The sequence below is a fragment of the Musa acuminata genome, chromosome BXJ2-8 (genome assembly GCF_036884655.1).
Source record: "Musa acuminata AAA Group cultivar baxijiao chromosome BXJ2-8, Cavendish_Baxijiao_AAA, whole genome shotgun sequence".
Taxonomy (NCBI): Eukaryota; Viridiplantae; Streptophyta; class Magnoliopsida; order Zingiberales; family Musaceae; genus Musa; species Musa acuminata.
Genome location: NC_088345.1, coordinates 47,809,209 through 47,824,260, shown reverse-complemented (window position 1 = coordinate 47,824,260; position 15,052 = coordinate 47,809,209). Strand labels below are relative to the sequence as shown.

Genomic DNA, 15,052 nt, shown 5'->3' with positions numbered 1-15,052 from the left:
ACCAAAAGTGAAAATGGGACGTCAAAACTAGAATGCATTAGGTACAGGAATAGTGTATCCAAGATATATTACATGTGGTGGAATGATTTATTCCAGATGTTCAGCTTGCTTGTCTGCTATTTAGTACAGAAAAAATATATCTGATGCCATACATACTGTTAAGTATATCTAGAAATAAACAGTAGAATGGCTCAAAACAGCTATTTGTAGACATGCTTAGACTTCAACAATGCATCTCGCTTTCCAAAGTGGATTTCATGTTCCAACCTAGTCTTGGGGCTTTTCCAGCTCCTCCATGAATTCTGTTGTCATGACAAGATAATCCTCCAAGTGCAGTCGCTTCCATTCCTTGGCATCAAAAGAACATCTGAATGTTAGTACATATCCGTCATTATCCATTCTTTGGCACGAAATAAATAACATTCAAAAGCTAGTATAAATCATTCATTATCCAAGAAAGAAAACTATGTTTTTACAGAAGAAAAATATAAATACTAACTAGACACCGTAAGCAAAAGAAAGTTTACATGGGGTTGACCAATGATGGATTGACAGCTAATCCTTTAACCCATAATGCTTCAAAAGGGCATCCTAAACCACAAGTAGGGTGAAGACCCATTTAATCAATTGAAACCAAGTCCAATGGAAGAGATATGAAATGGCAAAAAAGGTTCGCAGGGGATGGATATTAGACCACATGCCTCCCACTGAGGAGGAATAACTTTCACCATTCAAGATAAGAGGACAGTTACAAGGCTGACTGGCATTGAAAGAATTGAAATGGTACACTAGTTTTCAGTATTGAACAGAGTACAGCAAAGAGATTGTAATTGCAACAATCAATAGCTGACCCCAAGTTGCAAACGATAGTCACTGAACATCCTCTCTCTCTCTCTCTCTCTCTCTCTCTCTCCCGCCCCAATAAATACAAAAGTTATATGACAATATTAATTATTCTCAACCATCGAAAACAAAGTTCAGCATAAAGCCCTCTAATTTCATTACACGAAACATGTTGAAAGCAAGAGAACTCATAATGAATTTGGTATAAGAGTATCAGTAAACATGAAATAATATTACAGTAGTTCTATCCTGGAGAAAGGAAAGTTAGATATTTCTTAAATGCTAAAATATATCAAAATTACACAGCCTCTATGAAATTTTAGCTGTTTCATCTTACAAAGAAGAAAAACTTTTGCAATTATGATTAGAGATATAATGTGCCTCTTACAGATCATGAAAGAGAAACTCATGGTGTAAAGTGAGAATATAGCATGTGTAATTCTATACTTGAATATATGTGTATATAACAACCTCACAAATTTCTACTTGTATGCCCAAGAAAATCAAGCTACTTCCAATAGTAGAGTGAACAAAAAAGAAGAGCATACCTCAAAATCCCACTCCCCATACAAGTTTGGATCATCCTTGTTACCCCAGATATATGCATCAACTATTAGTTTCTCAGAATTATCCTACAACATAATTCAACATCCCTTGAGACCAAAGATTTGCTTTTGCTGAAAAGATTGCATTTTTCAAGATGGATGCTACTACTCGAAGTAAAAGTTTTATGCATAGATCGGTTGTCTGGAATGAGTGAGAGAAATAGATCCTGATCTGACATATTTTAAGAAAAATCTTAATGTATTAGAGGAGACATGGAATCGATTTAATTGAAAAGAAAAAAAGAGATGGAGTGCCACAGGAAAGGAATGAGAATGGTATGAAGATATGAGAACAGTCAATTAACAAGATATACTTCATCTTTGTGTGCTAGGCAGAAAAGGACCAGAAACACTTGAGTAAGAAAAGATATGTCCCTATTAAAACTTAACAAAAGGAATGTTGAGGAAGAATCAACAAAGCTTAAAATGATAGAAAGGTAGTACTCATAGGCAATGACAAACCACACACAACTGAGAATCAGAATTAAAAAACATCAGAATTCATGGTGCCTCCTTTTTTCTTTCTCATTGTCTTACTTTTATGGAATGAATGTTGACAGAATTTGAAAACCAGTTTCATGTGGCATGAGCTACCCAGATTAAAGTCATGCTACACTACACTGTGCAAAGCCACTTACAACCAAAGAAACCTCAATAGCCCTTCTCTCATATTCGACGTCTTCAAAGGAATCTAGGACATCTAACTCTTGATCTGTGATGCCCCGTAAAACCTGCATGACAAAATCAAACCAAGCATTAGCACATCTGAAAGTTTTGAGCAATCACTTTAAGAACTCAGCTTTTATATAATCCTGTATCAGATTATTAATCAATTATGAATGAAAATTTTGTTAAAATATACTATGCATCATCAACGAACTCTAATGACTAAGCTCTTAAAAAGAAGTACCTCCATGGTGGCATTTTAGAAGCAAGAAGATGTAACAGAAGTACAAAAATACCACAACACAAAAAATTAGATGAAATGGACTTCCATGGCATACCTCTCCTGCAACATTCTTACAATCTATGGGCAGGATTGCTGGATAAACACGGCCCTTTATACTAAATCTGTGGCTACATAAAGAAAGCTTAATTTAGAAGCAATATGACCTACAAGCAAACCAATACATATGAAAACAAGAGATATGCGCTTCGATGAACCAGAAAAAGGTATAGTAGATAAATCCAAACATTAAAATTAAAATCTTAGATGGTTGCTGCAAATATAGACACTTGAGTCCAGGAACTACTCTTTACAAGTTCTCAAGAAGAGCACCTAAATGTTTCTGAAGGTTGTTTTTCAGGTTCACTGGAGTCACAGTTGAGACCAATTGTGCCACTTGTAAGCACAGGGAAAAACTAGTCGTCTTGTATTTCTGTCCAGATTTCTTAGACCAAATTGATTACTATCCTATATGTGGCGAACTTTCCAAGACAGTATCAGTATTACCACACAGTTTCTCCAGTAATATCTTATCAGTGTGAGGCACAAAGGAACCACTTTTCATCCATGTTAAACTCAAAAGTGTCGCATGCATTGTTAATCAAGTAACTAAAGACTGAGCACAGTAAATTGGTATAAGGATCGAACAAAGGCGATAAAGAATCTGATTAGGTTACCCCAAGTCCCAAAAGCTTGATACCAAGATAAACCGGTATGCTAAAAAAGTTCCCAGTATATTTACAAGCTTTAGTATCCTCCCTCATGCGCAAGGACGTGTGAATGAAACTATGATGAAAGTCAAGATGAAGAACTTGTATTGCATAAGTTTTATTAATTAAACAGTGGGAAAGACAAATGTCTGCATGACCTGCTCGTACCATGATAAGGAATTTGAGCTTTTAGCATTACTGGTCATCCAATCAAATCTTTATCAAAAGTTAAGTATATCAACGCAAAACCTTCAAGCTTATGAAGACAATTGAGAGTGGAAGCGCATTGGATCATTGCAATTGAAACATGAACCGTGACTTGAATTGCAAAAGAAGAAGTACTCCTCATATCTGATAAAGGAGATCAAATCTCATGCCAGCATAGACCAGGTTCCTGGTCGAAAGGAGGAGGAGACATACTAATTATGGAGGATGGCAGGGGAGGAGGGGGGAACTCGCTTGAGAAGCACGCGCACCACCTCATCTGCCAATAGAGTTCCGTAAACGAAGACGCTGTGGAGACGAGGAGCGGCAGCGGCGGCCATCGCTCCCCAACGCCACACCACGACCGATTTCGTTGACACAGTTGGGGATCCCCCCTCGCTCTGTTATCGTCACGAGCAAGACACGTGAGAGGCTCCCCGTTAGTCGGATTGCGGATTTGGCTCGGACTCAACGAACCCGTACCCGACCCAATCAACAACAATTGGCTTGATAAAACCTGCTTATTGACAATTGTTAATACCCAGAAACCGGATTGAGAATAGACGGATTCGGATCTTTTAACCCTCCGTATCACCTCGATCTCATCGACCTTTTCTCCCCGGTTATCGTCACGAGCGAGACACGTGAGAGTCGCCCATTAGTTCGGAAGTCGGATGCGAAGTCGGGAAGGACTCAACGAACCCGTACCCGACCCAATCATCAGCGATTCGTTTGATAAAACCCATACAACATAAACCGGATCAAGAATTAAAACAACGGATTCGGATCTTCCAAGCCTCCGCATCACCTCGATCTCATCGACCTTCCCTCGCCGCATCACGATATCTCTCTGCTGCTCCACTCCGATCCCATCGCCTTCTCTTCCCCGAATCCTCTGTTTTCAGGTAATTTCGCTCTCCGGAGCTGCCCTTTCCTCCGAGCTTGTCGCGGTTGTGAACCGATCGAACTTTCTTCTTTTTCTCCGGTTCGAATTTGGAGTGGATTTCCTTTCATTTTGCTTCTTGTTCGTGATTGCAGGGTTTCGGGTTGATCATGAATTCCATTTCCGTCTGCAAGCCTGCATTCAAAACTCCTGTAAGTTACTGATTACTTTGTGTTCTATTTTCTCTGTCGTCGTCATTCAGCCGTTAGATTGAAGTAAAATATGAGTGCTGGTTGAATGATCTTTAGTAATGGATATAATGTTTATTTTATTTGAGGATTCGTGATCCAGATCACTAATGGTAGTCGTTCTAACAAATGGAGCGTATCTTTTCTTATTATGATCGGCCACTTCTCTATTGGTGCGGATTATAGTAGTCATTATATCAAATTGATGATCAGTATTGAGCTCTAAAACTCGCCTTTTAATATCATATCCAAGAAAATATCGTCTGTGGGAAGTAGTTACATGGTTTTGAGCTGCTTTGAGCTCCTTGATCTAGGGGTCATTTGGTTTTTCTTGCATTTTTGAGTTATCTAAGCCATTCCATCGAAGTGATTAATAAATTTCATGGTGAATATGCATATAAGACATATAGATAGGTTTGTCATAAACCAAGCGATGAAGTATGAGAGTTATTGACAGTGTGCAGGGGGATTTTATTTCTAAGAAAAATAGATGGTTAATGATCCAAATTAACAATTGTGAGGTGTCTGTGATTGAATGATTTAACTTGAAAGCAAGGCATCTGTTACTTCTAAATACTACTCCTTGGTGACTAGGACTAACAGGCTTTGCATTCCTTGGAATTTGTTCATGATTATTTGATCATGCTAGGAAAAACCTTGTTTTTAATCAGGTCAAGTATCTCTCTGGTTTTATGACCAACCCTGGTTGCTGCATTTTATGCAGATTGGAAGTGCAACTCTTCATAGGTTCTGTAATTGCTGGAGCTGTATCATGGAAGTAGGATTTTCACGAGGATAGCAAAATAATTGTTATCTCAAAATATATAAATTATTTCAGTTCATGGGTCCTAATAAAAACTCATTCTATCCCCTTTGTTCATTTACTATTTCTTCATCAAATATCTCTAGGGTGCAATTCATGGTTGTCTTATGACTCTTATCAAATGAAGTTGAATGCACCTTTCCTATATGTGATGCTGTCACTATTCGCAGTATTTTTGGCTTATTCATTTTGATGCGTAAGTTTGTGATATTTTTGTCAATAGGGTTTGTTATTGAGACCTGCTGGAGGGATAAAAGGCTTGCAGTGCAGCTTTATTGTAGGATATTCTCCAAACTTCTGCAAAGTATGTACTCCCAAAAAAATGACTAACCATATGACTTGGAGATCAAAAAATCATGGAGGAGCTCTTAATATGACTTGCCAGAATAGGAAGATTCTTGTGGCAAATAGAGGAGAAATTGCAGTCAGGGTGATCCGAACTGCACATGAAATGGGAATACCTTGTGTAGCTGTGCACTCTACAATAGATCGGGATGCTCTTCATGTGCAGCTTGCAGATGAGGCAGTCTGCATTGGTGAAGCACCAAGCAGTCAGTCGTAAGTGCTGCCTTTTCTTGTTACTTTTGATTAACACACGATTTTGTTAAAACAAGTCATAGAAGTACTAATTAAAACAACCACTACTTGTGCATTCTTGAATTTTTGCTGCTTATTTGGTTCAAAGAGAATGTTTCTACAGATGTTTATTTATGTGTGTGTTCTTGCATTTTTGACAGGTACTTGTTCATTCCAAATGTTTTATCTGCTGCCGTTAGTCGTAAATGTACCATGTTGCATCCTGGTTATGGCTTCCTAGCTGAGAATGCTGGTTTTGTTGACATATGCAAAGAGCATGGAATAAATTTTATTGGGCCCAATGTAAGCAGTTTTTACACTGATACCTGGAGTCATGAATTTATGATTTAGACATTTGATGAAAATTTTAATATAAATATGTTGACTTCTGATTAAAAGTTTTAATATAAAGTATGTATTTTCTTGTCTCCTATGCATTTCAAAAGGCCATCATAATTTCTTTTCTTTTATCTGATATTCGGTGTTCCAACGATGCTTCAAACTTGAGAGTGTTAACTTTGCTTTTCTTACAAGATTTGATACTCTTGGCATGCACCCTTGTTATCTTAAGTTCATTGGTGGTGTTATGCAGTCTTAGTTTGATATGAAGATTCTCTAAATATCCATTGAATGATCAATGTACTTTTCATTATCTCCACTGCTTATAAAGAACTTTAAAATTTTTTTTGCTCCTTGTTATGGTGCTCAGACAAATTAAATAGGTGAGGAATGTGTCTCTGACTTAAATACTTTTTCGGGTGTTAGATTCCTTTCTGTTTGTATTATTAAGTCATTTCAAAGTCAAGCTACAGAGCATCTAAAATAGTACACTTTGATACATTTGTTTATTATTTCGATAAAAAGGTACCTAGAGGTATAAGTAGTACTTAAGGATGCAAATTTAGAAAACAGTGTTTATACATGGGAACTTATTTGCCCAATAACCCTACATCTTTTAGTTGATTGAGCGCACAAGGTTAATCACCTAATCCAACCAATGGATGTAGAACTCAACTTGCAGATCAATTTATTGTAAAATCATATACATATGTGGTATTTTTGCTATTGCATGGCATGAACTCATGAGAGTAATCTGCTTTTAATCCTTTGCCAGCCTGACAGCATTCGAGTAATGGGTGATAAATCTACAGCTAGGGAAACAATGAAGAAAGCAGGTGTCCCTACCGTACCTGGAAGCGATGGACTCTTGCAGGTAAAGAAAGACTTCCTTCGGACATCCATTTTCTTTACAAATGGCATGGATTGTATCATCTTCAGAATTTGGTTTACTCACATATCATGCTTGATTCCATGCTCTAATGGCTAAAATTTTTGTTATTTATAGTCAACAGAGGAGGCAGTGAAGCTTGCCCATGAAATTGGCTTTCCTATCATGATCAAGGTACATATTTCTTTTCTGAGATGGATTGATGTCACCATGGATTTACGTTACTAGTCCTTTATCTCTATTATTACTCAGGATATACTTACAGATTCTTTATGCTACCTTAAAGAAAACCCCTTTTTTTTTTTAATAAAACCATGCATCTTAAGATTTATACTGTTTAAGAAAGAATCAGAGAAAAGAAGTTTACAAAAAAGATTATTTTCTTCATGTCACGGTTTTGAAGTTTACAACTTCACAATTTACACTGCATCATGGATTATGGATTTGACTCACCAATTATTTTGATGTTATTATTCCAACAAACTGATTTCATGAGTTTATTATGGTCACAAATTGCCTAAGTACTTTGATCAAATGAGTGTTGGTATTTGTAGTTTATCATAATCCCGTCAAAAGCTTGAAGCCTGATATTTAAATTTTCTGATAAAAGCCTAGGGAGTTTTCTTTGGCATGGATGATGCAGAGGAATGGTGAAACAGATTTCTATGCATGTTGAGGACAATGTACATCAATAGTTACTCTTACTGAGAAGATGATACTGGCTCTTCCTCTTTTTTGCTGTTTTCATGAAAACTGTAGCAATTGTCTGAACAAGAGAAACTCAAAACTTTATTCTTGAGAAAAAGAGAAAAATGATACTCAAATAGGTTTAGTACAACAGTTCATGGGAATTGTTCACTAAGAAATTTCCAAATTGGACCTGGTCCTGTATTGCTTTTTGGCATGTTGTTTATATTTTAAGTTGTTTATGACAGAGTGTTTTAATTTTCTTATCAACCATTTCTCTTATATCAACTAATTGTTTGGTACCCATGCTGTTGCTACTGCTATAGAGTTTCTCTCAACTTCCCCTGAGCTAATTTTTGGGTCAAGATTTTCATATTAGATAAGTTGATAATCTGTCTACATTGATTCTTAGGCTCGTTCGTGACATCCAATGCATCCTCCTCTGGTTTCGTTGCTTACAATTCTTATATCTGGAGTCATAAAGTTGCCAAAACTTTTTAGATTGAATTAACTTGGCTTTTGGAACATCCGATTTGGTTTCCTTTATATTCTTCCCTCTTTCTTTTAGGCAACTGCTGGTGGTGGAGGGCGTGGAATGCGTCTAGCTAAAGAACCTGAAGAGTTTGTGAAGTTGCTACAGGTAAGCTATATGCCCAATTTCTACTGCCTAACGCTATGACTTATTTATGCCCTTTTTCAAGGTCACCATTTTGGCAAAGGGGCGTGAAGTGGTTTGAGTTCTTATGCTACCTAGGAAGGAATTACCTGTTTTTCAAAATTCAACTTTAACCGAAAAATGTGTTTTATCTAGTTAGTAGCCCTTGTATATGTTGTTCTGTGATCTCCTTGACACACTCCACATTAATGTAAACCAGATGGCACATGTTCTCTGAGGACTGGTTGATTTGTACAAGTGCATGTGTATTCGGGTGCATGTGCTTTGTTTGATACTGTCCAGCAAACTCTAATTCAATTGCTTGTCCTTTTGCATGTTGTAGTAAGTGCTAGCTATGAAAGCAATATCTGTAACTGAATAGGTGGATAAATTTGTCATCATCTTCAGATATAACAGAACAATAATTTAATGGTCACCTTGGTAATGTGTGGGTTATTCCATCATTTGTTATCCTCCATGTAGATTTAGATGCATCCTACTGTCGACATAGCACAGATTGTAGTTTAGTATTAGGTGAGTATAGCTGGGTCCTTTGAGTCTTAGTTAGGTTAGATTGAGTCATTTTTATGTCTTTTTTTCAGATTTTTTTTACTTTTACAAATTTCAATTTTTTTCTATTAGAAGATTGAGGCTTTGTTAGATTGTGATCTAGTTTGATTTTCTGTGTGGTGTTAAGTTAATCTGAATTTTTTAATCTAATTAAGTTTGTATGTTGGATGAATTTGGTCAAATCATTTTGTTTCCTGTGTATGTTTAATTTGGGTAAAATTTTGGCATGTTTATGTTCAGTATGTTAAACATAGGAGTCCAAGCTCAGTTACAATAGAGTCTTGCGGCAGTAAGTTACTGCTCATGAGTAGTGTAGCTGCTACAGTAACATGCTCTTTCTGGAGTCCTAGGGAAGAGCAACGGTTTCCTTCTGCAGATGGATCAGATGGGCCTCTTAATCTTGCTGTCAAGTACTGTCAAAAATTCCTATTTGAACTTATTAACTAGTCCCATTCTTTTACAGTTGAATATGACTAGAAAGCAGAAACTCCAGAATATCTGAATTTTTTCTGAAAAGATTATATTGCACTTTCTTTTATTTAGAACTTTTTTTGTTAAAGGAGCTTCAATATGGAACAGTTAAAATATGTGAAATATGAGATTAGTTAAAATACTGAGCCATCTATATTCAGACACTTTGGATTTCTATTAAGGTAAAGAATATATTTAGGAGGTTCTGGTATAAAGGCCAAAATTATCCTCTGAAGCTAGAACGAATCCATTAACCGATGATTCCATGTGGATCATGGTTTTCAATTATAGCTTCCACTTGGACAATGATAAATTATAGTTCCAGTATCTTGAGAATTCTGTTTCTACATAATTATTCTGTTTGAACCATTCTTGGTTTTGGAACACGATCACTACCACAGTTGCACTTTAAACAGTACTATCTCTTATATGCAGCAAGCTAAGAGTGAGGCAGCAGCTGCATTTGGAAATGATGGGGTTTATTTGGAGAAGTATATCCAGAATCCAAGGCACATCGAGTTTCAGGTAAAGCCTCCATGTTTATGGTATAAATAGTAAGACACTGGCAAACTGAGAGAAATATTCATTATTTCTATATGCTTAAACTAAGCTTGCTTAATTATATGCTAAAATTCAAGGCATTAGATTTTAGTTTGCTAACTATGTTTTTCAAGTTCAACATCTTGACTGGATTGGGACATTATTTTGCAATTTATTAATCTATCTTGAATTTTTATGAAAGAAATAATATTAATTAAAATAAAGTTGTTTCAGCCACTGTAATAAATTATGACAAATAATTGAATTTATCAGAAACTTTCTTGTGTAATGCATTCCTAGTTACAATTGAATTTCAATTTAATATGGCAAGATCGAAGGTCTGGAATTTGCTGAAATTGTAATGACATTCTGTATAATTATTATAAGGTGACAGATGGATTAGTGAATATGAAAGACCAATGTGACGCTATTGTTCATTATATTTCATGAACACTAACTATATCTCTTAGTATATCTTTTCTCATTCTTCATTCTCTTAAATGATGTCATAAATCCATGATACCACATTTCGGTATCACCATGATTATTTGTTTCTAAATCAATTACTTCCTTGTATTGATACAGCATGTGTAAGTGAGCATGCAAATAATGCCTTACAGAAAGTTCACCCAAATATTCATCAACTTTAGCATGATTGATACTGCACGTGTATCGGTATTACTATTTCTTTTGTGTCATTATAGGTTCTTGCAGACAAATTTGGAAATGTTGTGCATTTTGGAGAGCGTGATTGCAGCATTCAGGTACTTAAATATATGTTCTGTTTTCAACGCAATTTTATAGTTAATCTGTGTTGTTAACTACCTGGGTGCTCCCTAGTTAGCTAACTGGATCAGAGTTTTCTGGCTTTATATAAAGATCTGTGTTGTTTTAACTTTTAACTACCTTGAACTGTCAAAATTAATCTCTTTTAACAATTCATTTTGCTATATTTGTTTATTTGTAAGTGCTTTTATGAAATTTAACTACTATATCTAGAGGCACTTTAATCTGAATGAACAGCTACCCTACCAGCACAGCTTGCAGTAATCATTCCGTCATTTGGTTTATCTTTTCACATTAAGTTGCTACTGTATGATCAAGTTATTACGTTTTAGGGTTCTTTCTATCCTATTGTCTGTGCTCCTGGAACTTTCTATCTTGCTGAATCTAGACCTGTATGAACTCCAATTATTGATCTTGTACAATGTATACTTGTTACGGTGAAGGGGCCAAAAGGATGAAACATATGGCTGTATGTTTTCTTACTTTATCTAGTGAGATTTTTTTCAGTAATAATTAGTGTTTTGACATTTGCAACATTTCCTAACTGTGTCATATGTAAAATATTTTCTGATTAAATTTTTTGTGCTTTTAGATGAGTTTGCAATTGTTTGTTGTTTGATCAAAATCATAATTGATTTTGGGAGCTATTCTGGCTGCTAAATACAAACACAGAAAATTAATTGAAAAGGACAATATCATGTTGAGTTTTTCATGAATTGAATAGAATTGACATCTCGAGTGGCAAATACTGTGTTATCATTGTCAACCACTGATGTCTTGATTGACCACTTAACATATTTGGATTCTTTATGCCCAAGTAAAATTTTGATTTTGTTATTCTTTAATCCCTAAAAAGCTAAAATGCTGTTTATCGACCCTGAAGTACAAGATTTTTCTTTAAGAAGAACAAATAGCCAGAGAAAAACACCTGAGAATTAATCTCATCATGTGAACTGAAATGATTTGACAGAGAAGAAATCAGAAGCTTCTCGAGGAAGCTCCTTCACCTGCTCTGACACCAGAACTACGGAAAGCTATGGGTGATGCAGCTGTAGCAGCTGCTTCATCTATAGGTTACATTGGTGTTGGAACTGTTGAATTTCTCTTGGATGAAGGAGGTTCTTTCTACTTCATGGAGATGAACACCAGGATTCAGGTATTGATGGTTGTTATGGCTAATGTTCGCTTTTAAAACTTGGAAAGTTGCTTTATGCTTTAAGAAAAGTTTGGATGGAAACCAGGTAGAACATCCTGTCACGGAAATGATTTCTTCAACTGATTTGATCGAGGAACAAATTCGAGTGGCTCTTGGAGAGCAGCTGACCTACAAACAGGTGAAAAGGATGTTTTACAATTTATTTTAGTAATTGATTCTATCGGGCCTATAACCTTTGTTAATGTGCAATCAACAGGAAGATATTGTTCTTAGGGGACATTCAATTGAGTGTCGCATTAATGCAGAAGATGCTTTCAAAGGATTTCGTCCTGGGCCTGGTATTCTCTGTTCTTTAATCTTAATGAATAGTTTCTAGCAGCAATATCCCCTAATAATACGAGTTTATAAAATCTTTGATTTGTGTCTTCAAGTTTTATCGTAAGTGTTCTATTCAAGGTTCTTTTATTTTCCTGTACATGCAGGGAAAATAACCTCATACTTGCCATCTGGAGGTCCCTTTGTGAGAATGGATAGTCATGTTTACCCAGGCTATGTGGTTCCTCCAAGCTATGACTCTCTACTTGGAAAGGTGCCTTTGTTGATTTATTCCTTGCTATTTAGTATGTTACAGATGATCATGTCATTTGCTGTTTTGTTATGAGGTTGCCCTAACCAATCATATCTTTCTGAACTATTTTTGTCCACTTATGTTTAGCTTATCGTTTGGGCACCAACCAGAGAGAAAGCAATAGAAAGAATGAAAAGAGCCCTGAATGACACTGTTATCACAGGTTGGTGAGCTATTAATGGCACTGTGAATCATAAAACTTAGGATATTATTTTTGGTAGTTACTTTTGTCATGTGACAACACTGACACTGTCATACATACATATGGAGGAGTACATGGCATCATACTTATCTCTTTGCATCTGTGTGTCTCTCCTGCATTCATTTCAAACACTACACTTTTATGCAAAATTGCATGTATCCCTCCAAAATGTATTTGCCCCTTCAAATTTATGTTGAGTGTGTATGGATATATATCAAGGTTTGTTGTATCGTGGCAACCGCCTGGTATAGGTGGCATATACCTATCTGACAAGAGATTGGTATGGGCCATACATACTAATATGTTGGTACATCCCATCGTATCATATGTCGGTATGTCGGTACATATTATACCGATGATTGGTCGGTACACTTGTTTGGATTGGTAAGACGAACCATGATATATATAACCTTTCAAGACTTAAATACTTGCAAGTATACTATTGTAGTAAATCATGGTCAATTGAAGACTAGCATAATGACACTGAAACTCCAAAGCAAATACCTTTCAAAAATATTGCATATACATCCCTCCAAATTTGTATTTTCCCTTTTTATTTAAGTTAGGAAAAAAGAGTCAAATTATCAGTGAGAAATGATAAGGGACATCTTAGGTATTTAAAAGTTTTGTTACATTTTCAAACTTGTTAATAACAATGGGTGGTAGAGGTTAACCTAAGTTTTTATTGGATGGATGCTATCAAAAGCGGCATATTTGAAGGATTTAGTATTTGGAGGAATATATATGCTACATTAAAATATAGGGAGCCAACATGTTTTTCACAAACCTTGAAATGATAATGTGTAAAATACCTTTCATAATGTTATGAGGGTGGATAATATATATGCTACATTAAATTACCCTTTTTGGGGATCTTTTAACATGCCAACAATTCTTCCCTTGTTAATTACATTAAATATTTAACATTTGCTTGCCACTTTTGCCTTGTTTTGCTTTCTGTAAAGGATTTGATGGAAGAGGCATTTACCTGAGTTTGCTATACCTTTATTTAAGCTGCATTATATAAGTAAAAAGTGTCTTTTCATATGAGACACAAAATCTGAATCTTCTTTTTCTTATAGAATAGGTTGTATGATTCTTTAAATAACTATGAGCACCGAAGAGTTTATTTTCTAAAAGCAGCCCACTTGCATATGCTTTATGTGATAAATTTACAAATTATGCTAGTTGATTTGTCATATAGGATGCTTTGTTCTAAACATGTTTCCAACAACTGATTATTAGTATCTTATCTGGACAGGGGTTCCCACCACAATTGAGTACCATAAGCTAATTCTTGATGTCGAGGTATTAAATTCCTGTTTGCTGAAGGCTTTTCTTTTGTTCAATAATTCCCAAAGATTCTTGCTTGCAACAAGAAAATTATGCTGAGAAATTCTTGGTTCCTGACTTTTCTCATCTATGCATGTTTATGGAAACACAGGACTTCAGAAACGGAAAGGTGGACACTGCATTCATACCCAAGCATGAGAATGAGTTGGCTGCAGTGAGTATCTGTGTAGCTTCTAATTCCTGAGATGCATCTATCTGATTAGAGTTGAACCATTTTCTTTCAATGCAGCCCCATAAAATGATCCTGTCTGCAGCAGAAAAGGAGCTTTCTCTATTGAGCAATTAAACTCATTTCTGGTGCACACATTCTTACTGGTAGAAGATTTTGTCACCAGAATAACCATTTGATCGTCTCTTCAAGCTTCTACCAAGAATTTGCGAGGCATTCTGCCTTCGAGGTATTTTAATCAAAATAACTTGCAAATTTGTGTCGGCATAGTATCAGCTGTAGATTTTTTATAGATGTGGATTCCCAGATTGGTTTTTTTTTTCTGGACTAATTATGATTTGTTAAGCATTGTGATGATACTACTCTCCGATGTTTTAGTCATGTCTTAGTAACTTGGAAATGTATTGTTTGAGAACTCAAAGACAGCCTAATTCGTTACTTGAATTTAATTGTGTCAAACTATTTTAAACCACTTTTCTGAGTTTGAATTTATCCATATTTATATCTGAAAATTTTATTTGACTTATTTTATATCTGAATCGCATTCATATGTTGATATCAAACAAATACAAGTACTATCGGGGGTTCTGTCAGCTGACTAAAAGCAGATGCGGATTTGATTCTCCGATCCGCATCCGATTTGTTTTCAATCAAACGCGGACCGGTCTTGTAGCACCAAATTGAACCGGTTTTATTAGTAGATTTGGATCAGTCCGCCAAAAGGGTGACGTTGTATCGTCTCTGAGCAGGTGTCGTCCGAAAAGGCCAA

At 35.8% G+C, this 15,052-nt stretch overlaps 2 protein-coding genes across 2 annotated transcripts; one reads left to right on the top strand and one right to left on the bottom strand.

The window, feature by feature from the left end:
• Positions 1 to 8: 8 nt before the first annotated feature.
• LOC135619832 (AIG2-like protein D) lies at positions 9 to 3,700 on the bottom strand. Its single transcript, XM_065122206.1, has 5 exons — positions 3,525 to 3,700; positions 2,453 to 2,525; positions 2,087 to 2,179; positions 1,392 to 1,475; positions 9 to 348 (listed from the first exon to the last, which is right to left on the bottom strand). The coding sequence occupies exons 1-5, from the start codon at positions 3,647 to 3,649 to the stop codon at positions 268 to 270; spliced, it is 456 nt and encodes a 151-aa protein (XP_064978278.1). The 5' UTR covers positions 3,650 to 3,700; the 3' UTR covers positions 9 to 267.
• A 398-nt stretch (positions 3,701 to 4,098) lies between these two features.
• LOC103996344 (biotin carboxylase 2, chloroplastic) lies at positions 4,099 to 14,727 on the top strand. Its single transcript, XM_009417253.3, has 17 exons — positions 4,099 to 4,213; positions 4,347 to 4,403; positions 5,486 to 5,820; positions 6,000 to 6,141; positions 6,953 to 7,051; positions 7,184 to 7,240; positions 8,322 to 8,393; positions 9,885 to 9,974; positions 10,694 to 10,753; positions 11,746 to 11,931; positions 12,017 to 12,109; positions 12,188 to 12,269; positions 12,414 to 12,520; positions 12,647 to 12,722; positions 14,023 to 14,069; positions 14,206 to 14,268; positions 14,344 to 14,727. Exons 2-17 carry the CDS (start codon positions 4,362 to 4,364, stop codon positions 14,398 to 14,400), a joined length of 1,608 nt encoding a protein of 535 aa, XP_009415528.2. The 5' UTR covers positions 4,099 to 4,213; positions 4,347 to 4,361; the 3' UTR covers positions 14,401 to 14,727.
• Positions 14,728 to 15,052: the final 325 nt, after the last annotated feature.